The sequence below is a fragment of the Ranitomeya imitator genome, chromosome 3 (genome assembly GCF_032444005.1).
Source record: "Ranitomeya imitator isolate aRanImi1 chromosome 3, aRanImi1.pri, whole genome shotgun sequence".
NCBI classification, from domain to species: Eukaryota; Metazoa; Chordata; class Amphibia; order Anura; family Dendrobatidae; genus Ranitomeya; species Ranitomeya imitator.
Window position 1 is genome coordinate 617,641,691 of NC_091284.1, and position 25,010 is coordinate 617,666,700.

The window sequence follows — 25,010 nt, forward strand, 5'->3', positions numbered from 1 at the left end:
GCTTATAGCTGCGATCGTCCGATCTCCTGTACTATACATAGCAGGGCTTCAGCAGCAAAAATCACAATCTCCTATGAACACTTTTCATGAGCCAGCATTAACAGGAGGATTGTGGTGACAGGCATGGGGGTCTTCAGTAGTTCCCAGGCCATCATGACAACCCATTGGCGGCCCACAATCATGTGACACCGATGGGCGGGATCAATGACACTGTTCCTGTTTGTGCATCTTAAGTGGTAAAAATCAACTTTTTCATTACCGCTTTGCCATTTTGCATTCATTCCTGAAAAGCACCTGAAGGGTTAATAAACTACCTAACAAAAGTTTTCAATATGTCGTGGGGTGCTGTTTTTAAAATGGCATCAATTTTGGAGGTTTACCACTATATAGGACCCCCAAAGTCACTTGACACAAGAATAGGTCCCTAAAAAAATTAATTTTACAAATTTCCTTGAAAAAATTAAAAACTGCTGCTACAATTGTAAATCTCCTAAAAGGCTAGCAAAATAAAATAACATTTTAGAAATGGTGCTGATGTAAAGCAGGCATGTGGGAAATGTTATTTATTAATGTTTTTCTATTGTATTACTGTCTGTACTAAAGGTATATTCATTCAAAGTTTGAAATGCTGAATTTTTTTACATTTTTTAATATTTTTATAAATAAACACAAAACATATCAACCTAAATTTACCATTATCATAAATTATAATGTGCCACGAAAAAAAAATCTCAAAATCACTGGGATTTCTTGAAGGATTCCAGAGTTATTGTGACATAAAGTGACATTGGTCAAATTTTAAAAATTCGCCCGGTCGCTAAAGGGTTAAATGCTGCTCTCAGTGATTGCAAGTGTTATTTAATTGTTTAAAGCCGTGGGTGGATTCCGGATCCACCCGTGGCTGTTAGAGGCACTTGTTGGCTGATTAAATCAGCCATCAAGTGCGGGGAAAGATGTCGGCTCAGCGTGTGAGTTCCCATCAAAGGCAGGGACACAGCTGATAACCTAAATATACATGAAGGGGTTAAGGAGCAGATCTTATAGCTCCGTAGTAAAAAAAAAAAAAAAAAAAGCATTTTGATAAAATTACAGCATTATGATAGTTTGTGGTGCAACTTATTATGTCCATATAGAAATCAAGAATATCATTTTTTGCAGTGGTCCCATCTATATATATAATTGTCTATGGGTTTTTCCGTCTGTCTGTCTGTCTGTTTGTCTGTCTGTCCTGGAATTCCCGCGTCTCTGATTGGTCGAGTCCGCCAGGCCTCGACCAATCAGCAACGGGCACAGCGACGATGATGTCATAAAGGACGTAGAAATCCCACGTTTCTGATTCAGCGGCAGGCACAGTATCGACATAAATATCATAATGGTTGCCATGGCGACGATGATGTCATAAAGGTTGCCTCGACCAATCAGCGAGGGCACAGTCTGCCGCGAATTCTGGAATCATCATTGTCCATATACTACGGGGACATGCATATTCTAGAATACCCGATGCGTTAGAATCGGGCCACAATCTAGTGTAACATAATTGTCTCCCAAGTCACAGTATATTCAGAGATCCTAATCGGCAACATTATGTCTCCATAAACTGAGCCATAATTAAATATTGTTTCTTATGGTCTGTAATATATATATTTTTTACTTTTGGCTAAAGTCTTTTTCCAATGTCAAAAGATAAACATTTTCAATTGTGACTGCATTTTCTCACAATCACAAAGCAAACACGTTTGATCCATTGGTATAATTGTATGTATAATATGGCATGTAAGGACTTTTCTAGTTTCTTTGGTGATATGGTTAGTTGTCAAAATTCGGTGATTCATCAGTCATTGACTCAATCACTGTTCAATATGTCACCATCTTATAATCACTTCCAGATCTTTAAGATTCGCCATACTCTGCTTTTTTTTTACCAGTGAATATGAATGCATTGCGGCATTATTGGAGGAGGAAAAGCTACATTTAAACTGTGAGCTGATTTGTAGGAATAAACAAAATACTTACTGTCCTTCTCTGTTTCCGTTTGTTTAAGAAAGGAGCATAAATACATAAATATTACAGACACATGAAAAGCTGAACAAGATCAATTGTTTTGATTTAATAGGATGCTTTCATGCAATGACCAGAACAAAATAAATAATGCGGGAGTATTTTGAAATGGAAAGAGACTAATCAGTCATATACAAGAGACATTTTTATATTGCATTAAACATCTGTTGTATAATTGTAACCTGCAGATCTACATTCACCTTAGATGTACTGATCTGTAATACTGATTCATGCATCTTGTTTCATTTACTTGGAAGATTTAAGGAGATATTTCATTGCAATCTGTAAAGAACAACATGCAACAAGTTATATGCTGTATTTTCATAATAACAATTGGATTTAAAGGGATCCTGTCATGTAAAATAAAGCTATAAATGTGCAGGTTAATAGCGTTCTTACACTGTGTGGCATCCGCACTGAGAGCCCCACTGCCAGGAGGAGATCAACTATATTCTCGCCAGCAGCGTTTGTCTTCCAGTCATATAGTGGCGCCAACACAGTTTCAGTCACCGCTCTGTGTGTAGTAAGTGGCGGCTGTAACTGCGTCCCCATCACTGACTGACAGTAGGATCAGCATTTGAGCCGTCTGTCAGTCGGTGCCAGGGGCGTAGTTACAGCCACTGCTTTCTATACACAGAGAGGTGACTGAAATCTTGCCAGCATCATACATGTGATTGAAATAGTGTGGATGTCCGGGGAAATAATGGCCAGTATAAAATAAAGAAGTGAAAAAACCTCCCACAAAACTTGAAATCGTCACCCCATTGAAAATATAACAGTAAAAAAATATATACACACATTTGGTATCACTGTGTTCAGAGATGTCAAAACTATCGAAATATAAAATTAAACAGCGCAAAAAAACGATTGAAACACCAGAACTACGTTTTTTTGGCAGCATTGTAATAAAATGCAATAAGAAACGATCAAAATATCGTATCTATCCCAAAAATGTATTAATCATCAGCAAGGCGAGCACATAATAAGTAAAGGTGGGTGAACCCAAACACTAAAGTTCGGGGTCTGCTTCGAACACCTACGGTTCGGGCACGGACCCCGAACATGGACTTTCCCAGGAAGTCCATGTTACCATTCGGGTTCGGCATATTGGGTTTTTCACACACTGTCATCTATATGACAATGTGAGAAACACCGGCGGCTCTGATCGGCGGTAAGATTATTACCACTGGTCAGAGCGCTGCAGCTCTCACACTGTCAGATAACAGCGTAAGCCAGCACTGTGACCAGAGGTCAAAATTTACCTCCAGTCAAAGGCTTCGGCTGATGAGAGTGCTACTCCCATCCGCCTTCACCTGCTGTTGCTGATAACAGGGAGAGTCGGCGGTGGCTAATGGGAGTATTTATCATCCGGGTCCTTGGCTATAAATAAATAAGAGAAAAAAAGACGTGATTTCCCCTCTATTTTTGATAACCAGCATGGCAGAACTGACAGCTGCAGGCTGCAACCCTCAGCTGTCAGCTTTATCATGGCTGGTTGTCAAGAATAGAGGGGTTCTCATGCCATTTATTAAAAATTATTTAAATAAATAATTTAAAAAAATGGCGTGGGGTCTCCCTCATTTTTGACAATATCCAAATGAAAGCATTCAGCTGGGGGCTCGTATTCTCAGGTTGGTAAGGGGCTATATATATTGCCCCCAGTCTAAAAATAGCAGCCTGCAGTCACCACAGAAAAGGAGCATCTATTAAATGCACCAATTCTGGTGCTTTGGCAGGCTCTACCCACTTGCCCTGTGGATGTGGCAAGTGGAGTTAATATTTGTGGGGTTGATATCAGCTGTTTTATGGGCACTGACATCAAGCCTACAAATTAGTAATGGCGAGGCATCTATAAGACTCCCATCCATTACTAAAAGATAGTAAACCTAGCGGACTGAAATGTTTTGTTGTTCATACTACAATAAACCTTGCTGCAATATACACTTGAGTGCTAGGTTTACTATCTTTTGTTTCTATGGTTTGGGAACCTAACCTTAGCACCTCCCCTTTTTCTGTAGTTGTGCTCACGCTGTTTTTTCTACCCATCCATTACTGACTCCATAGTCATATTGTAAAGAATAAAGTCCTTTAATTGATTTAAAAGCACACACAGTTTTAATTTCTTATTTAAAAAAAAAACAAATTTATACTCACCTTACGCCCATTCCATTGAAGCCTTCGTCCCCTGAAAAAAACGTATTATAACAAACAACAACAATTCTCACCTAATGCCCATTCTATTGAAGCCCTGGTATCTTGTAAAAAAAACAAATAAACAACCTTATCCCTCACCTGTATGGCATACTGTCCCAAGCCATAATCCATGCCTGCGATAAGTGGTTTTCAACCTGGACGACACCAATATGCAACCGTCCAGGCTGAAAACCATGGGAGAATTAGCGTCAGTGAGGAGCGGTGACATCACCGAGGATACCGCAGGTCACTGAGGCTGTGTTCCAAGCTCACGTTGCTGTGAGCCAGGCCCCTGAACTGCGGTGACCTCAGTGAGATCACCGCTGGCACCTTGAGAAAAAGTCTCATGGTGCAGCCTTGAGCTCAATGAGTTAACTGCAGTTAACTGTGAGAAATAATTTTAAAAATGGTGTGAGGATCCCCCTATGTTAAAGTTGACAACTGAGGGTTGCAGCCTGCAGCTGTCAATTTTGCCATGCTGGTTAACAAAAGAGGCGAAAACTACTATATAGCACCGGTGCCAGCTGATGAATACTCCCATTTGCTGCAAATTTGCTGTGTTTTTATTGTCTCTTATGCATGCTGATAAAGATTAGTGCCCCTCAAAAAAATATGATGCAATTTCCTTTTATGCACCAAAAACACAGCAAAATTGGACATCTGCATTTTTTGCTGTGTTTTTGCACTTAATCATTGCTTTCTATGGGTGAAAAAACGCTGCAAAAATGCTGAAAGAAGTGACATTCTGCAGTTTTCAAAAACACAGTTTTTAATACGAGTTATGTGCATGAACTGTGCCACCGGGCTCCTCATAGACGTATTGTAGTGCATGACACTTGCAATCCATAGGAATACTTTGAATTGTACATACCTACAACTTTCTTATAACTTGAAAAACGTATCATTAAAATGTATATGGGCTGACAGTTGCTCTTCAATTTGTAACATGCAACTTGCACAACAGCTGAAGTCAGAGTTGTCATATAACAGAAAGTACATGCGTAGCCCCAGGATTGGAGAGATTCTAGATGCAATGGTCAGTCAAGGAATTAGGCAACAATAACATGGAGATATCTGGATATTAGCTCAAATATAGTACACAAACTTGTTAAACCTTCAAGATGAGTTCAAATCTGCATTGCAAGTTCTGTTTAGAGCATCAATCTAAGACTGTCATATTTAATGGTAAGAATAGTGTGGTATTTTTTTCATTAAAACAAAAGCTAGAATAGATACCATTATAATTCTGTGAGGTTCATCATGACCATTGCTGTCTGACAGATAAACATTTTGGAACTCCTATGATAGAGCAGAGAGCTGGATGTTGAAACATAGTGTACATGTGCCCTCAGCATAACTTTATCTACAATAAAATTGTCTAAGGGTCACTTCCGTCTTTCTGTCTGTCCTTCTGTCTGTCTGTCTGTCTGTCATGGATATTCTTTGGTCGCGGCCTCTGTCTGTCATGGAAATCCAAGTCGCTGATTGGTCGTGGCAAAATGCCCATGACCATTGCCACGACCAATCAGCGATGGGCACAGTCCACCGGCAAAATGGCCACTCCTTCCTCCCCGCAGTCAGTGCCCGCTCCATACTCCCCTCCAGTCAGCCCTCACACTGGTTTAATGCCAGCATTAATGGACCGTGGTGTAACGCATTCCATTAACGCAGCTATTAACCTTGTGTGACCAACTTTTTACTATTAATGCTGCTTATGCAGCATCAATGGTAAAAAGATCTAATGTTACAAATATTATTAATAAAAAAAAGTTATTCTCACCCTCCGACGTCGCGCCCTGTCCTCGACAGTGCAAGTGGCAAGTTCCGGTGCCAAGGATGCTATGTGAGAAGGACCTGCCATGACGTCATGGTCATGTGACCGTGACGTTATCACAGGTCCTGCGCTCTTGCCAACCTTGGGACCAGAAGCTGCTGCGTGCACCGCACACAGGTGCCAGGACTACAAGGGGTCTTCGGAAGGTGAGTATATGTTTATTTTATATACTATGTGACTGGCCAATATACTATGTAACTGAGCAGTATACTATGTGTCTGTGCTGTATACTACGTGGCTGTGTGCTGTATACTTCGTCGCTGTGCAATATACTACGTGGCTGGGCAATATACTACGTGGCTGGGCAATATACTACGTCACTGGGCAATATACTTCGTGACTGGGCAATATACTACGTGACTGACCAATATACTACGTGACTGGGCAATATACTGTGTGGCTGGGCAATATAATACGTGGCTGGGCAATATACTATGTGGCTGGGCAATATACTACGTCACTGGGCAATATGCTACGTAGCTGGGCAATATAGTATGTGACTGGGCAATATACTACGTGGCTGGGCAATATACTACGTGGCTGGGCAATATACTACGTGGTTGGGCAATATACTACATGGCTGGGCAATATACTATGTGGTTGGGCAATATACTATGTGGCTGGGCAATATACTACGTGGCTGGGCAATATACTACGTGATTGACCAGTATACTACGTGACTGGGCAATATACTACGTGGCTGGGCAATATACTGTGTGGCTGGGCAATATAATACATGGCTGGGCAATATACTGTGTGGCTGTGCAATATACTACGTGGCTGGGCAATATACTACGTGACTGACCAGTATACTACGTGACTGGGCAATATACTACGTGGCTGGGCAATATACTGTGTGGCTGGGCAATATAATACGTGGCTGGGCAATATACTATGTGGCTGGGCAATATACTACATCACTGGGCAATATGCTACGTGGCTGGGCAATATAGTATGTGACTGGGCAATATACTAGGTGGCTGGGCAATATACTACGTGGCTGGGCAATATACTATGTAGTTGGGCAATATACTACGTGGCTGTGCAATATACTACGTGGCTGGGCAATATACTATGTGGCTGGGCAATATACTACGTGGCTGGGCAATATACTACGTGGGCTGTGCAATATACTATGTGGACATGCATATTCTAGAATACCCGATGCGTTAGAATCGGGCCACCATCTAGTATCTTATAAAAGCAATAAAAAAATACAGTGATAGGAAAATATTTTGTCCTGCAATGTATCCATCCTCAGTTACCTATAGGTAAGATAAGCAGCTTTACAGTCCTTTCTTCACTAAAATGGTTAATTGGTATGTAAATAATGTCCACAACACATGCCAGGGTAAGGTATTGCATTGATGTAAAGTCTGAATGACAACTTAAACTAAACAGTAGAAATTTTCCCCTGGAGCAATGTATTTTATTTTACTAAGCACTTCACTCTCATTGCACGGATACTTTTATATTGCATTTTATCAGCCCCAATGGCACATTTGTCGAGGTTTACCACCCATTTTCCAGCTTTACAGAACCGGACACAAGTTTTATTAAGCTTAGCAATTCAGTGTATTATTTTACCTTGCTGGTGGATTTGATAGAATCTGATTTGTTGTTGCCGTGAGATTGCATTGTGCACATTACTACAGATAGCTTTATTTTCTATTAGATTGTAGGTTTGCATTCTTTGAACAAATAAAATCATAGCAGCAATCTTGATGTTTAACTGTGAAGTTTGTTGCGGATGTTAATACAAATCTAAGCATAAATACAGTACAGAACTGAGCAAAAGTTTTAGGCAGGTATGGGAAATAATAAGCAAAGAATGTTTGAAAAGCAGAAGAGTTAACAGTTTATTTTTTTTATCAATTAACACAATTCATAGTAAGCAAAAGAGAAATCTAAATTAATATTTTTTGTGAGAATTTTTTTTCTAAACAGCAAGAAAGCATCAATTCTTCCACGTATACAGTCTCACAATTTTAGAAGGATGTTGCTCTAAACATCTTGGAAAAGTAACCACAGATCTTTTGTGAATGTTTGCTGCAGAAATTCAGTTTCTTAATGTAACACCAGATAGGCCAATTAATGTTGAGGTCAGTACTCTTTGGGGGCCATATAATCATTTACAGAACTTTTTGTTCTTCTTTATAGTAAAGATAGTTCTTAATGACATTGGCTATATGTTTGGGGTCATAATCTTGCTACAGAATAAATTTTGAGCTAATCAGATGCCTCCCTGAATGGTATTTCGTGATGATTAAGTATCTACCAAATCATTGGGACAATGTAATATCACTATATTGATAGATTATCAAGTATAAATACATGTAACAAATTATTTAGGTACAGTTTTTATGAAGACACTTTACGCTGTCAGCGAACATGACACATCGCATACCCAACTACATCTTTTTATTTGCTTATTCGTTCAAGTAGATGTTTAAAAGCCTAAATATTAACAGACAGCAGTGTTTTTTCCATCCATTAAATATCCTCCATTATTTGTCAAGCTCTGCACAGTACAACACAAACTAAAATTAGATAATTGGGAGGTAGTCATAAAGTCAGTTTGAATATATTATCACAAGTATATGTGAGATAATATTTGTTTTAGAAAGATTCTCTTGCATTGTAAACTCAGTCTCATTAGAGACCGCATTTAAAAGGCTTATAAAGTTACTCATTAATGTTATCTTGTTGTATCTCCACAGCTTTTTCATTAAAGAAAATTCAGCAGAAAGCATTTTCTCTTGATAGCAAGAACCAATTTGCAATAAATGTTCTGGAAACCACTAGGGAAACCATTACTGAGGTCTAATAAAAACAGACAAGCGTAACTTGTTCTATATTTTTGTTTCAATCACATGCAGATGAGACCCCGCTCTCAACACCAACTGCGAGAGACAGCTTTGACAAACTCTCTCTGTCTGGACATGGGCAACCGCTACCTCCTGGTTTTCCTTCTCCCTTTCTTTTTCCTGATGGGCTGTCTTCAATAGAGACACTTCTGACTAATATCCAGGTAGGCCTATCATCTGATGAAAATAAATAATATTCTAAAAAATAAATATCAACATACCGGTGAGTATTCGTGCAATACCCCTCGTAAACATACACATATATAGATATGTAAGGAGACATATATCCATATGTATATATACCATATATACTTGTGTATAAGTTTTTCAGCACATTTTTGTGTGCTGAAAACGCCCCCCTCGGCTTATACACGAGTCACGGTACAGAAAGCCGCCGGGGGGGGCAACAGAGCAGCGTGTGCCAGGAGCCGGAGCACACATCATGCTCACCTACCTGCACGCCTTCGGTGCTGGCACTGCATCTTGTTCCAGCTGCCGGCGCCTGCCTGCAGCTCTTCCTGTGCTAGTACCGCTCATTAAGGTGTTGAATATGGACGCGTCTCCACTCCCATATGGGTGGAGCGCATATTCATCACCTTAATGAGCGGTACCACGTGACCTCTCAGCACAGGAAGAGCTGCAAGCAGGCTCCTGCGGCCAGAACGAGATGCAGTGCCAGCACCCAGGGCGTGCAGGTAGGTGATGATGATGATGATGATGATTTTTTTTTTTTTTCAATAAGAAGCATGCACACAGGGATAGGGGATAAGGAGGCATGCATACAGGGACAGAACAGGGGAGGAGGCATTCATACAAGGACAGAACAGGGGAGGCATTCATAGCAGGACAGGGAAGGGGGAGGCATGCATACAATGACAGGGACAGGGGAGGCATGCAGACAGGGACAGAGAGGCATTCATACCAGGACAAGGAAGGGGGAGGCATGCATAGCAGGACAGGGATGAGGGGACAATACATACCCGGCTTATACTCAAGTCCAGGGCCGGCATCAGCACCCGGCGCACCTGGGCAAATGCCGGGGCCCTGGGGAGAGAGGGGGGCCCACTCACTGTCATAGATACAGCTGGGAGAGCAGAGCAGGAGATAACATGCTCTCTCCGCCCACAAAGTCACTGCTGGATGCGTTCTCTTAACCCCTATGTGCCAGCTCTGACACAAGCATCTTCTCACTCAGTCAGTGCAACCAGGCAGGCACACATAGGGGTTAAGAGAAGGCAGCCAGTGTGACATTGTTTGTGGGCGGAGAGAGCACGTTCTCTGCTCTGATCTCCGCCCCTGGCTGGCTGCCATGCTGCTGAAGTTATGAGGCAGGTTCCAGAGGAGCTCCCAGTCCTACCAGTGCCTGAGTGAGTGGCGCTGCTATATACTACGTGGGCTGTGCTGCTATATACTACGTGGGCTGCGCTGCTATATACTACGTGGGCTGCGCTGCTATATACTACGTGGGCTGCGCTGCTATATACTACATGGGCTGCGCTGCTATATACTATGTGGGCTGCGCTGCTATATACTACGTGGGCTGCGCTGCTATATACTACGTGGGCTGCGCTGCTATATACTACGTGGGCAGTGTTATATACTACATGGCTGTGTTTATGTGCGATCATGAATCGGGGTATGTGTTAAAGGGGGGGCCCACTGAGACTCTTTCGCCCGGGGCCCTCAAAAACCTGGAGCCGGCCCTGTACGTGGGCAGTGTTATATACTACATGGCTGTGTTTATGTGCGATCATGAATCGGGGTATGTGTTAAAGGGGGGGCCCACTGAGACTCTTTCGCCCGGGGCCCTCAAAAATCTGGAGCCGGCCCTGCTCAAGTCAATAAGCTTACCCAGTTTTCCATGTCAAAAGTAGGTTGCTTGGCTTATACTCGGGTCAGCTTATACTCAAGTGTATATATATATATATACATATATATATTTATATATATATGTAAAAAATTGAGCCTTTTTATATCTTTCCTCAATATAGCCCAAGTGAAGTATAAATTGCTTATGAATGTAAAAACGTGAATAAGCTGAGCAGCTTCTCCAAATTATAAGGGTTCTCAAAGGTGTCCGCATATATGCTTCAACTTCACTTCTAAGATTACAATAAAGGTCACATAAGTAGTTGAGTGTGTTTTTAATCTATGGACACCCAAAACACAGTATGTGATTGCCTAAAGCATGACTTCAGATACAACATATAGCATTTAATTACTTTTTTTTAGTTAGGTAGAATGATTTGTATACATGTCAAACTGAATCAAAATGGGTTCAAATTTGTATGAGTAAAACTCAATAAAATTTAATTCTCTCAGAAGTCCCTTTAGTTGAAATTCCAGAAAATAATCACTTTAACCACAAAGATATATTTTGTTCATTCTACATGTATTGCGTGCTTTTCATTTATGTAGTTTATTCAGCTTCTGATAATACAACCAATCAACACATTAAGTGGTGCCAACATTGGCATCTTGCTAAATAATCTCTAGACATTGCGTAGAGAGTACTTCTTTCAAAGATAAGTCAACAAGATCAATCAGAGCAGAAAATTAGAATTTAGTATCTCTGAATTAAAATAAAGCTAAACTAAATTTTTAATTGGGGTGATCTAAAGGGGCACTTCATGTAATGATCTCTTTCATTTGTTGCTAATTGTTTGTTGCTGATGAAGTACAGTAAAACAAAGAGCATTGCTGAATAATGCAAGTAGTTTCAAATTAAAGATTTGCTGTCCTGTTACAACAAAAAGGCAGCAACTGAACACAGTTTTATTGTACATTTTTCCAAGTTTTCTCTGTGTTCTCATGACAGTGAGCAATGTAACAGTCGACAATGTGACCTAGATTCCAGGCAAGTAATGTAGCAGGGTTTTTTTTTTATTATTATGTAGTCAATAAACCTAAAGAATGTTCTATGTTCAATAGGAATGTAGCTTTTATGTATACTATAAATGTTTCTGGAGCTTATTTGAACTGAATATACTATATCAAGCATCGATCATGGAACAGACATTTCTTGGATCTTTCCACTGACCACTAGATTCCATTTTTATATCATGGTCCTGGAAAATATTCACACAAATATTTGAAAAACTATTAGATACCCAGCAATGGGTGGACAAAACATGCAGAATGCATTCTAAATGATAGAATGCATAATGTATGCGTTTTTAATGAGTTTTTATAGCGTTTTTAGCGCGAAAAAAACGCGAAAAAACCTGAACGTGTGCACATGGCCTCACAGCTGACAGCTCCTGCTCCCATTATGCTAATGTTACACGGTTCCTCCTTGATGTCTTTGCAGTTTCTGATACTCTGCCAGGGCTTTTCTCCCGCATTTTACTTCTGCCAATCTAGGATCTGTTCTGCTGGAAGCAGTACTGCTTATGTTAGCAGATCCGAGGGCTCCATGAAAATGGCAGCAAAACACTGCCACTACTGTGAATTGTGCAGCCCACAGAGGCAATCCCAGTTCACAGCACTGACAGCTCTATTACAATAGATAGGGTTGGCGTCCATCTGTTATCTCCTTTGACAATGGGGTGCCATATTATGACAATGAAAGTGTCATGCTGGTACTGTGAAAGCAACATGTCAGCCCCCAGTGCCTTCTTTAAACTCCTATAACACATGAAATATGTTTCAAATGCAATCAAACTTGATTATAACAGCATGTTATGCTACTTTACATTGATTTATTAATGATCTACAAATGCGGTACCTTCCCTGTTGTGAATTCTGTGGCTGAGTTCACTTCTGTGGTCACAAGTGGTATTGCAGTCTCTGGGCTTCCTCCCTCAGGTGTTTTGGTGAGCTCGTTGGCTGCCTTGCTATTTAGCTCCACCTGAGTCTGTCTTCCTTGCTCCTTGTCAATGTTCCAGTGTTGGATCTGAGCTACTGCATCTTTCCTTGGGCCTGCTGCTCTGCTAGATAAGTGCTTCTAGTTTGTTTTCTGTTTTTTCTGTCCAGCTTGCTATTAACTTTTGCTGAAGCTCTGAGAAGCAAAGGGGTGCACCGCCGTGCTGTTAGTTCAGCACGGTGGGTCTTTTTGCCCCTTTGCGTGGTTTTCGTTTTAGGGTTTTTTGTAGACTGCATAGTTCTCTTTGCTATCCTCGCTCTGTCTAGAATATCGGGCCTCACTTTGCTGAATCTATTTCATTCCTACGTTTGTCTTTTCATCTTGCTAACAGTCATTATATGTGGGGGGCTGCCTATTCCTTTGGGGTATTTCTCTGAGGTAAGTCAGGCTTGTATTTCTATCTTCAGGCTAGTCAGCTCCTCAGGCAGTGCCGAGTTGCATAGGTAGTGATAGGCGCAATCCACTGCTGCTTATAGTTGTGTGAGGATAGATCAGGTACTGCAGTCTACAGAGATTCCACGTCTCAGAGCTCGTCCTATTGTTTTTGGTTATTGCCAGATCTCTGTATGTGCACTGATTACTGCACGCTGTGTTGCCTGATTGCCAGCCATAACACTTCCCTTTAACTGAGCGAATGCAGTGTAGAACATCTCATTTTATACTAAATACTCTCACTGTGATTAACAAGTTGCCCACTTGAAGCTCAGGTTCATCTGACCTTTCACAATGCTTAGCAAATACTAAATAAGTAACTAACTTTTAATATTTTTTATCTAATCCTTTACAAGCCATAATGTCTGTAGACTGAGGATCTTCAGGCTAGTCAGCTCCTCAGGCAGTGCTGAGTTGCATAGGTAGTGATAGGCGCAATCCACTGCTGCTTATAGTTGTGTGAGGATAGATCAGGTACTGCAGTCTACAGAGATTCCACGTCTCAGAGCTCGTCCTATTGTTTTTGGTTATTGCCAGATCTCTGTATGTGCACTGATTACTGCACGCTGTGTTGCCTGATTGCCAGCCATAACAGTACAAGGAGCCACACCAATGATTCCCAATAGAGGGAAAAAAGAAATCCTGACATCATTTTTTTTTCTTAGCTCTGTCTTCAGTCTTTTTTTTCCCCTAGACATTAGAGTGCTTCAGGACACAGCTGTGGACATGGATATTCAGGCTCTGTGCTCCTCAATGGATAATCTCGTTGTAAATGTACAAAAGATTCAAGATACTATTGATCAGAAATCGATGCTAGAACCAAGAATTCCGATTCCTGATTTGTTTTTTGGTGACAGAACTAAGTTCCTGAGCTTCAGAAATAATTGTAAGCTATTTTTGGCCTTGAAACCTCATTCTTCTGGTAATCCTATTCAACAGGTTTTGATTATTATTTCTTTTTTGCGCGGCGACCCACAGGACTGGGCGTTTTCTCTTGCACCAGGAGATTCTGCATTGAGTAATGTTGATGCATTTTTCCAGGCGCTGGGATTGCTTTACGATGAGCCTAATTCAGTGGATCAGGCTGAGAAAAATCTGCTGGCTTTATGCCAGGGTCAGGATGATGTAGAAGTATATTGTCAGAAATTTAGGAAGTGGTCAGTACTCACTCTGTGGAATGAATCTGCACTAGCGGCTTTGTTCAGAAAGGGTCTCTCTGAAGCTCTTAAGGATGTAATGGTGGGATTTCCTATGCCTGCTGGTTTGAATGAGTCTATGTCCTTGGCCATTCAGATCGGTCGTCGCTTGCGCGAGCGTAAATCTGTGCACCATCTGGCGGTATTGTCTGAGAGTAAACCTGAGCCTATGCAGTGCGACAGGACTATGACTAAAGTAGAACGGCAAGAACACAGACGTCTGAACAGACTGTGTTTCTATTGTGGTGATTCTACTCATGCTATTTCTAATTGTCCTAAACGCACTAGGCGGTTCGATAGCTCTGCCGTTATTGGTACTGTACAGTCCAAATTCCTTTTGTCCATTACCTTAATGTGCTCTTTGTCATCGTATTCTGTCATGGCGTTTGTGGATTCAGGCGCTGCCCTGAATCTGATGGATTTGGATTATGCTAAACGTTGTGGATTTTTCTTGGAGCCTTTGCGGTGTCCTATTCCGTTGAGAGGAATTGATGCTACACCTTTGGCCAAGAATAAGCCTCAGTACTGGGCCCAGCTGACCATGTGCATGGCTCCTGCACATCAGGAAGTTATTCGCTTTCTGGTACTGCATAATTTGCATGATGTGGTCGTGTTGGGGTTGCCATGGCTACAAACCCATAATCCAGTATTGGATTGGAACTCTATGTCGGTAACCAGCTGGGGTTGTCAGGGAGTACATGGTGATGTTCCATTTTTGTCTATTTCGTCATCCATTCCTTCTGACATCCCAGAGTTCTTGTCGGACTTTCAGGATGTATTTGAAGAGTCCAAGTCTGATGCCCTACCTCCGCATAGGAATTGTGATTGTGCTATCGATTTGATTCCTGGTAGTAAATTCCCTAAGGGTCGTTTATTTAATTTGTCCGTACCTGAACACACCGCTATGCGCAGTTATGTGAAGGAGTCCCTGGAGAAGGGACATATTCGCCCATCGTCGTCACCATTGGGAGCAGGGTTCTTTTTTGTAGCCAAGAAGGATGGTTCGCTAAGACCGTGTATTGATTACCGCCTTCTTAATAAGATCACTGTTAAATTTCAGTATCCCTTGCCATTAATTTCTGACTTGTTTGCTCGGATTAAGGGGGCTAGTTGGTTTACTAAGATTGATCTTCGTGGTGCGTATAATCTGGTGAGAATCAGGCAGGGAGATGAATGGAAAACGGCATTTAATACGCCCGAGGGTCATTTTGAGTATCTGGTGATGCCATTCGGACTTGCCAATGCTCCATCTGTTTTTCAGTCTTTTATGCATGACATTTTCCGTGAGTATCTGGATAAATTCTTGATTGTTTACTTGGATGACATTTTGATCTTCTCAGATGATTGGGAGTCTCATGTGAAGCAAGTCAGAATGGTTTTCCAGGTACTGCGTGCTAATTCCTTGTTCGTGAAGGGATCAAAGTGTCTCTTCGGTGTGCAGAAAGTTTCATTTTTGGGGTTCATCTTTTCCCCTTCTACTATCGAGATGGATCCGGTTAAGGTTCAGGCCATCCAGGATTGGACTCAGCCGACATCTCTAAAAAGTCTGCAGAAATTCCTGGGCTTTGCTAATTTTTATCGTCGCTTCATCTGTAATTTTTCTAGCATTGCCAGACCATTGACCGATTTGACCAAGAAGGGTGCTGATTTGGTTAATTGGTCTTCTGCTGCCGTGGAAGCTTTTCAGGAGTTGAAGCGTCGTTTTTGCTGTGCCCCTGTGTTGTGTCAACCTGATGTTTCTCTTCCATTCCAGGTCGAGGTTGATGCTTCTGAGATTGGTGCAGGGGCGGTTTTGTCACAGAGAGGTTCTGGTTGCTCAGTGTTCAAACCATGTGCTTTCTTTTCCAGGAAATTTTCTGCTGCTGAGCGTAATTATGATGTGGGCAACCGAGAGTTGCTGGCCATGAAGTGGGCATTCGAGGAGTGGCGTCATTGGCTTGAGGGTGCTAAGCATCGCGTGGTGGTATTGACTGATCATAAGAACCTTACTTATCTTGAGTCTGCCAAGCGCTTGAATCCTAGACAGGCCCGTTGGTCGTTATTTTTTGCTCGTTTTGATTTTGTGATTTCATACCTTCCGGGCTCTAAAAATGTGAAGGCGGATGCTCTGTCTAGGAGTTTTGTGCCCGACTCTCCGGGGTTATCTGAGCCGGCGAGTATCCTCAAGGAAGGAGTCATTGTGTCTGCCATCTCCCCTGATTTGCGGAGAGTGTTGCAGAAATTTCAGGCTAATAAACCTGATCGTTGTCCGGCCGAGAAACTGTTCGTCCCTGATAGGTGGACTAGTAAAGTTATCTCTGAACTTCATTGTTCGGTGCTGGCCGGTCATCCAGGAATCTTTGGTACCAGGGAGTTGGTTGCTAGATCCTTCTGGTGGCCATCTCTGTCACGGGATGTGCGTGCTTTTGTGCAGTCCTGTGGAATTTGTGCTAGGGCTAAGCCCTGCTGTTCACGTGCCAGTGGGTTGCTTTTGCCCTTGCCGGTCCCGAAGAGGCCTTGGACACATATTTCGATGGATTTCATTCCTGACCTTCCCGTTTCTCAAAAAATGTCGGTCATTTGGGTGGTCTGTGATCGCTTTTCTAAAATGGTCCATCTGGTGCCCTTGGTTAAATTGCCTTCCTCCTCTGATTTGGTGCCTTTGTTCTTCCAGCATGTGGTTCGTTTACATGGCATTCCTGAGAATATTGTTTCTGACAGAGGTTCCCAGTTTGTCTCGAGGTTCTGGCGAGCCTTTTGTGGTAGGATGGGCATTGACCTATCTTTCTCCTCGGCCTTCCATCCTCAGACTAATGGCCAGACCGAACGAACCAATCAGACCTTGGAAACATATCTGAGATGTTTTGTTTCCGCTGACCAGGATGATTGGGTGTCATTTTTGCCGTTGGCTGAGTTCGCCCTTAATAATCGGGCCAGCTCGGCTACCTTGGTCTCTCCATTTTTCTGCAATTCTGGGTTCCATCCTCGTTTCTCTTCAGGACAGGTTGAGTCTTCGGACTGTCCTGGTGTGGATTCTGTGGTGGACAGGTTGCAGCAGATCTGGACTCAGGTAGTGGACAATTTGACCTTGTCCCAGGAGAAGGCTCAGCTTTTCGCTAATCGCAGACGCCGTGTGGGACCCCGACTTCGTGTTGGGGATCTGGTTTGGTTATCTTCTCGTCATATTCCTATGAAGGTTTCCTCTCCTAAATTTAAACCTCGTTTTATTGGTCCGTATAGGATTTCTGAGATTCTTAATCCGGTGTCTTTTCGTCTGACTCTCCCAGACTGCTTTTCCATACATAATGTATTCCATAGGTCGTTGTTGAGGAGATACGTGGCACCTATGGTTCCATCTGTGGAGCCTCCTGCCCCTGTTTTGGTGGAGGGGGAATTGGAGTATATTGTGGAGAAGATTTTGGATTCTCGTGTCTCTAGACGGAAACTCCAGTATCTGGTCAAATGGAAGGGTTATGCTCAGGAAGATAATTCCTGGGTTTTTGCCTCTGATGTCCATGCCCCAGATCTTGTTCGTGCCTTTCATGTGGCTCATCCTGGTCGGCCTGGGGATTCTGGTGAGGGTTCGGTGACCCCTCCTCAAGGGGGGGGTACTGTTGTGAATTCTGTGGCTGAGTTCACTTCTGTGGTCACAAGTGGTATTGCAGTCTCTGGGCTTCCTCCCTCAGGTGTTTTGGTGAGCTCGTTGGCTGCCTTGCTATTTAGCTCCACCTGAGTCTGTCTTCCTTGCTCCTTGTCAATGTTCCAGTGTTGGATCTGAGCTACTGCATCTTTCCTTGGGCCTGCTGCTCTGCTAGATAAGTGCTTCTAGTTTGTTTTCTGTTTTTTCTGTCCAGCTTGCTATTAACTTTTGCTGAAGCTCTGAGAAGCAAAGGGGTGCACCGCCGTGCTGTTAGTTCAGCACGGTGGGTCTTTTTGCCCCTTTGCGTGGTTTTCGTTTTAGGGTTTTTTGTAGACTGCATAGTTCTCTTTGCTATCCTCGCTCTGTCTAGAATATCGGGCCTCACTTTGCTGAATCTATTTCATTCCTACGTTTGTCTTTTCATCTTGCTAACAGTCATTATATGTGGGGGGCTGCCTATTCCTTTGGGGTATTTCTCTGAGGTAAGTCAGGCTTGTATTTCTATCTTCAGGCTAGTCAGCTCCTCAGGCAGTGCCGAGTTGCATAGGTAGTGATAGGCGCAATCCACTGCTGCTTATAGTTGTGTGAGGATAGATCAGGTACTGCAGTCTACAGAGATTCCACGTCTCAGAGCTCGTCCTATTGTTTTTGGTTATTGCCAGATCTCTGTATGTGCACTGATTACTGCACGCTGTGTTGCCTGATTGCCAGCCATAACACTTCCCTTTAACTGAGCGAATGCAGTGTAGAACATCTCATTTTATACTAAATACTCTCACTGTGATTAACAAGTTGCCCACTTGAAGCTCAGGTTCATCTGACCTTTCACAATGCTTAGCAAATACTAAATAAGTAACTAACTTTTAATATTTTTTATCTAATCCTTTACAAGCCATAATGTCTGTAGACTGAGGATGTAGTAATGTACAGCTGTACTGTACATTTGAGGAAGAGAACTATTGCTTTTAATGACTTAGCTCGGAATTAAAACATGTGAAGCAGAAAACATATTATTTAAAAAAAAAAGAAATGGCTATGGTCCAAATGACAGGGCGGTGTTGTGCCCAGCATGTACCTGCTTTGTAATTCAGTTCCATAATTACTGTACAGCATTAGGAGACCATGCAAGGTAATGGTGAAGGTAACCTTGCCTGGTCATCCTACACTATAATTGATCAAACTAATCCTGAAGAAAATCCATGCTGTGAGTAAAAGATGTTTATTTGACCTTTTTTCCTACATTGGATCATGTGTATCATCCAAGAAAAGCTAAATAGCAAAATAATTGTCTTGTTAGTCATTTTTATGTTAATTTTAGCATCTATATGTATTTTTCTTCTAATTTTTTTGCATGGATGTTATGACCTCATGCGTCAGTAGTGGTCCTACTGCACATAGCAACCAATCAGTGCATATTTTCCTTTCTCATAGGCCTTTAGTAAACATCGGTTGCTATGGATAATAAATACCATTTTATGAGAAGATTAGATATATGATTACATGTGTCAATTTGTCCTCTAAATTGAGTACAATTAGTGCATGTACTGTTGATAAGAGGCTTGCGGCTAATGACTTAGTGTATTATTTGTTTTTGCCGATATTATTCATTTTCACAAGACATTTATAACTGAATAATGCATTGCAATAATTATAATTATTCATTTATGGCGACCTTTGAAGTTCACATACATTTAAAAATTATATCTTTCAACTATTGTTAAATAGTTTTTCAATTTTATCTCTTAGAAGTAGAGATGAGCAAATTTAATTGAGCAGAACTGAATTCTCCTTCCATCTCTCAAAAGTTCATATTCTCCAAAAGATTTTTTGAAATTCACTACTTGCGGAATCAGCAACAGCAAGCTGCATCAACTACTTTGCTAAGCCATAGATGGTTGGTAAATAGGTAAAAAAAAAACGTACTGCTAATGTGTACCACCGCCCGCATAGCCTTCAAATCTGGTCCTCCGTGCCTCCTCTTTTCCTCTTCTCCCAAGGTTTCCGGTTCCACAAGGCCTCTGATGACACCTGAGTGATGGCACGTTGAAATGAGTATTATTCTTTTTTATTTTTGCATCCTACTTTTAGCGCTTGGTTCTGGAGAGACCATAGAGCATAATAAAGAACAAGCAATTTGCATCAAAAAACTTCACTGCAAATCAATTTTCTCTGTAAAATCAGTGTGATTTGAATCTTGGAAAATTCTATTATCTCTAGTTAGAGTCCAAAAGCATGTTTATATAGAGCTTTTTTTTCTTTTATTTGCTATATAAATGTTACATTGTGTTAGATTTCGTTATCCAACACATAAAAGCAAAGCAGCTTAAGATCTCATTCAGATGTCAATTTTTAATACATACAAGAAAAATGGACCAAGTTTCATTAGTGATTTTCATTTATGATTTTCATCAGAGTTTCATCAATTTTTTCACAAATGAGAAAAAAAAAGTTTCTGTACCTTCTCCTCTCTACCAGTCAGTGAAAAATGGACAGCAGGCAGATGGTATCCAAATGCCATCCAATTTTTTCACAGACCCATAGACTTTCATTGCTAAGTTTAATCTGACTCCCTCGAATCAATATCGGACATGTCTCTGTAATTTTGCACAGGCCACTGGGTCCACAAAAAAATCATGTACATGTGACAAGCCCCACAGACTGTCAGCGGTACGAGTGATGTGCGTGAAAAAAACGGATAGCACTCACACATGACAACTGACTTGTGAACAAGCTCTTACTTTGTAAAGTTTTCACCTGTTCTATCCCTTCAATACTAAATTCACATATGCAGCTTTTTAGTCAAAGCCAGAGGTAGATTCCAAAGGGAGGAAATGTGTAAAGTAAAATCTAATTTCACATGCATATGGTAGAACTGTTCGGACAGATGCTGTGTAGCAGTATTTGGTGGTGGGCTCAGACTAGCCCACATGGAAACAGATGAATCTCCTTGCCTTCCCACAGGAGTACTAGATGTAGTATATAGGCTAGATGTCATAGTCTGAGATGAAGTACAAAAGCATTAGCAAATTATATAGTATCCTGGGCCCTCACTTATTATCTTCTCCACCAATTATCTTCAAGTTTCTTGCTGTTGCCTTAAGGTACCGTCACATTTAGCGACGCTCCAGCGATACAGACAACGATCCGACCTAAACTAGATCGCTGGAGCGTCGCTGTTAGGTCACTGTAGAGATGTCAAACACAGCAACTCCAGAACGATGCAGGAGCGATCCAGTGACGTACTTATCGTTCTCGCTGGTTGTTAGCTCTGTGAAAAAACATTGCAGGCATCGTTGCTTTTGCTGTCAAACATGACGAATCACGTCGACCTGACGACCAAATAAAGTTCTGGACTTTCAGCTACGACCAGCGATGTCACAGCAGGATCCTGATCGCTGCTGCATGTCAAACACAACGAGATCGCTATCCAGGACGCTGCAACATCACGGATCGTTGTCGTTCTCGTTGTAAAGTTGCTCAGTGTGAAGGTACCTTAAGGCTTACTGCTGAATTAGCACATAGAGTTAGCTTTGACCTTAGTTCAAAACAAGGATTAGGCATCAGACTAAAATTGAAAAAAAAAAAAAAACGTGTTTGCCACTCTCTCTTTAGGTAATTAAAAAGAATGTATTTCCTGAATTCCTGTCATCACTTTCCCCTCCATTGGGAGATATTAACTCCCAGCATAATGTGACAATTGCAGACTTTTAGGAACTGCTGCGTGTTGTAGTTTTCTCAACACATTATATCTCACAAAGGAACTTTTATAAGAGTGAGTTCACATGTAGCGGCCACAGAACAACCCCAAAAGGAAGGATCACATAAGTTTTGAATGTAACTGAAAAGATAATTCTTAGAATCAGTGTTACCGGTGGACCCCCTGGCTCCCTGTCCATGCGGAGGTCAAGCACTCTCTGCTACAAAGCCATGCGTGCCTCATTGAATGTGTTAGGCTACTTTCACACAAATCAGGTTTTTGCTGTCCGACAGGATCCGGCGAATTTTTTAAAAAATGGATCTTTTGCAAATTGTGAAAAACTGATGCAATGGATCCATTTTTTTTCTGGATCTATTTTTCTTTTTCATAAACCCGGGGTAGAGGAGAGAGAGACAGACCCCCAGAACGGAAATTGTGCATGATTGTATGGAGAATGCATGGAAAACTGGATTTGAAGGCCGGATCCATCATTTCACATGTCAGTTTCATCCGTTTATCGCTGGAACCGTTGCTTGGCGTTTTTTTGCCTGAGAGAAAAAAAACGTTCCTATGAACGTTTTCTCCGGCTGCTGGAAAACTAATTTTAGGCGGGTCCACAAAAAACGGATGAAACGTGCCACCATCAGGCGCAATCCGGCGCTAATGCAACTCTATGAGAAAGAAAACGGATTCGGCGGGAAAAAAAAGAACCCGGCAAAAACCTGATGTGTGAAAGTAGCCTTATGAATTAGCCTGTCCTTTCCTAGACACAGTTCTCCTAGGGGAGAATACATATTCCATCTGATGGACTATGGCACAATGATATCTTGGTTGATGAAATCCATCTTGTAGTTGTTTTTTAATCTAGATTTTAAGTTTTGAGTTAATGATATCTCCGTGCTCTGGGGTGGCCTGTGGGGGGAGGGGTCTTCATGTGGTGCTCTGATTAGATATTCATAATGCAGACTGCTGACAGGTCACTGATCCCTCAGTGACCTGCCCCCTAGTTTGCATAATGAATATATGTACATACTGAAGAAAAGAAAAAAAACCTGCAGGCAGGTGCCAGCCGTGGCACCTGCACAGCAACATAATCGCATGTTTAATGTCCCAATAATAAATATGGTTGATGTTACTCAGATAGAAAAAAAAATCAATTTTAAAATGGTGCCCGCCGCGGCTGCACAGTAGCAGCTATCAGTGTATATAGGTGATCCAGCTATCAGTGTATATAGGTGCGCCATCTTGCAGGACAAAAAAGGTCTTCCTTCAAGATGGCACTGCCCACGCCTGCGTAGTAGCAGCTCTCAGTTATCTCCGATAGCTGGGGCAGCACGGTGGCGCAGTGGTTAGCACAGCAGCCTTGCAGCGCTGGGGTCCTGGGTTCTAATCCCACCCAGGACAACATCTGCAAAGAGTTTGTATGTTCTCTCCGTGTTTGCGTGGGTTTCCTCCGGGCACTCCGGTTTCCTCCCACATTCCAAAGACATACTGATAGGGATTCTAGATTGCGAGCCCCATCAGGGACAGTGATGATAATGTGTGCAAAACTGTAAAGCGCTGCGGAATATGTTAGCGCTATATAAAAATAAAGATTATTATTATTATTATTATTATTATATAAAAATAAAGATTATTATTATTATTATTATTAATGCACATGCGCGGGCGGCGCCATCTCGGAAGAGGAATTTATTTTTTTCTCCAGCAAGATGGCGCTGCTGGTGCATGCACAATAGCACCACAAGACCCCCTCCCCAGGCTGCCCCGGAAGCCGAGCATATAATTAACCCAAAACTGAAAATAAAGATTAAACAACAACCACAAGACGGATTTCATCGACCCAGGTATCATTTTAATCAGTATAATGGTGCCGACCTGACACTGTGTGTAGGTTACTGTACACAATCCTGCTGACAGGTTCCCTTTAAGATTAGGCAATATGAACTAGAATGGGAACTCCACGTGAGTTGTACATAATGGGCCCAATTCATCCAAGCTTTCAAACTAGAATTCTCAAGAGTTGCACCTAAATTTTTCGACTTTTGGTGTCATCATGTCAGTTTCTCCCTGCTCTTCCAAAATGACCAGAACAGGGCAGGAAGCGGGTGCGACAGTGGCATTACTCCACAGCTTGAGAAATTCATCATGATCTTTGGCATTCCCTACACCAGAAATCTGACTGGAGTGAGATTTCTGGCGTAGCACTTGGAGGCGCACACTACTCTTGAGAAACTTCAAATTTATGAAGACACATGCACCTCTTCATGAATCAGGAACGTCTGACTCCAACATGCCCCCTTTATCAACACTACTATGAACAATTCTGGTCTTGATGAATGGGGCCCAATGTTGTATCGTTTTCTTGCCTTTTGTATTTGATCCTGTGTTTAGCTGAAAAAAAAATTACAATGAAAACTACATGTGTAAAGCCAGTATCGTTGTTCAGAGGCCCTCTTCTATTATCTTGCATTCCAAGTTATAGGTGGTAGCAAATTTTGTATTCCAGTGTGAGTGCAATAGTAATTTTCAAAGAGTATATATTTGGATTCTTTTTTTTCATGCATTGTATAATCATCAGTGTCTGTATATTTCCGTTTTCAATATATTGACAGTAATGCTGATTTATTTTGCAGGGTTTGTTAAAGGTGGCAATAGATAATGCCCGAGCGCAAGAAAAACAGGTACAAATGGAAAAGACTGAGTTAAAGATGGAATTATTCAGGGAACGAGAAGTAAGGGAAACCCTAGAAAAACAATTAGCAGTAGAACAAAAGAACAGAGGTATTTGTTTAAGTGTCTTATTTCTACGCTTACCTTGTATAATTTGTATACACATATTATTTAAGGTCTTATATGTATATGAAGATGGATATGTAATGTCTTAATGATAGAGAGAGAGGTGGTGATGGAAAAATTACTCCTTACTATTTGCATTAAAGAAATCACACACAATACACTTGCAGATAAAATCAATTTTTAATATTTGATAGTTTTACACAGTTTATATTTTTTTCAGGGTACAAGCATATGAGATAACTGCTTAACAGCTAAGTCACAGCCACAATGAAGCTCTGCTATAAGCTGCAGCCTTCTGGTAGATTGTTAAAAGTTGACTCATTATTTTTCATTTGTAGTGGCCTCATAATTTTGTGAGTAAGGCCTGGCCTAGATGGTCATGTTTTCATTGTTTGTGCTTTAAAACAGATGAAAATGGTGCATGCTGCATTTTTTTCCACAGGACCATGA

The 25,010-nt window shown here is 41.5% G+C and overlaps 1 protein-coding gene across 13 annotated transcripts in view; it reads left to right on the plus strand.

Annotated features, from left to right (window-relative positions):
* DACH1 (dachshund family transcription factor 1) overlaps window positions 1–25,010 on the plus strand; it is a 519,671-nt gene that overhangs the window by 450,154 nt on the left and 44,507 nt on the right. For 10 of the 13 annotated variants that reach the window (XM_069758153.1, XM_069758155.1, XM_069758152.1 and 7 more), the window contains 2 exons: window positions 8,965–9,116; window positions 24,398–24,545. In XM_069758153.1, the coding sequence (XP_069614254.1) occupies window positions 8,965–9,116; window positions 24,398–24,545 (300 nt within the window). The remainder of the gene's footprint in view (window positions 1–8,964; window positions 9,117–24,397; window positions 24,546–25,010) is intronic. The other 3 variants (XM_069758154.1, XM_069758150.1, XM_069758143.1) reach the window with 1 other exon arrangement.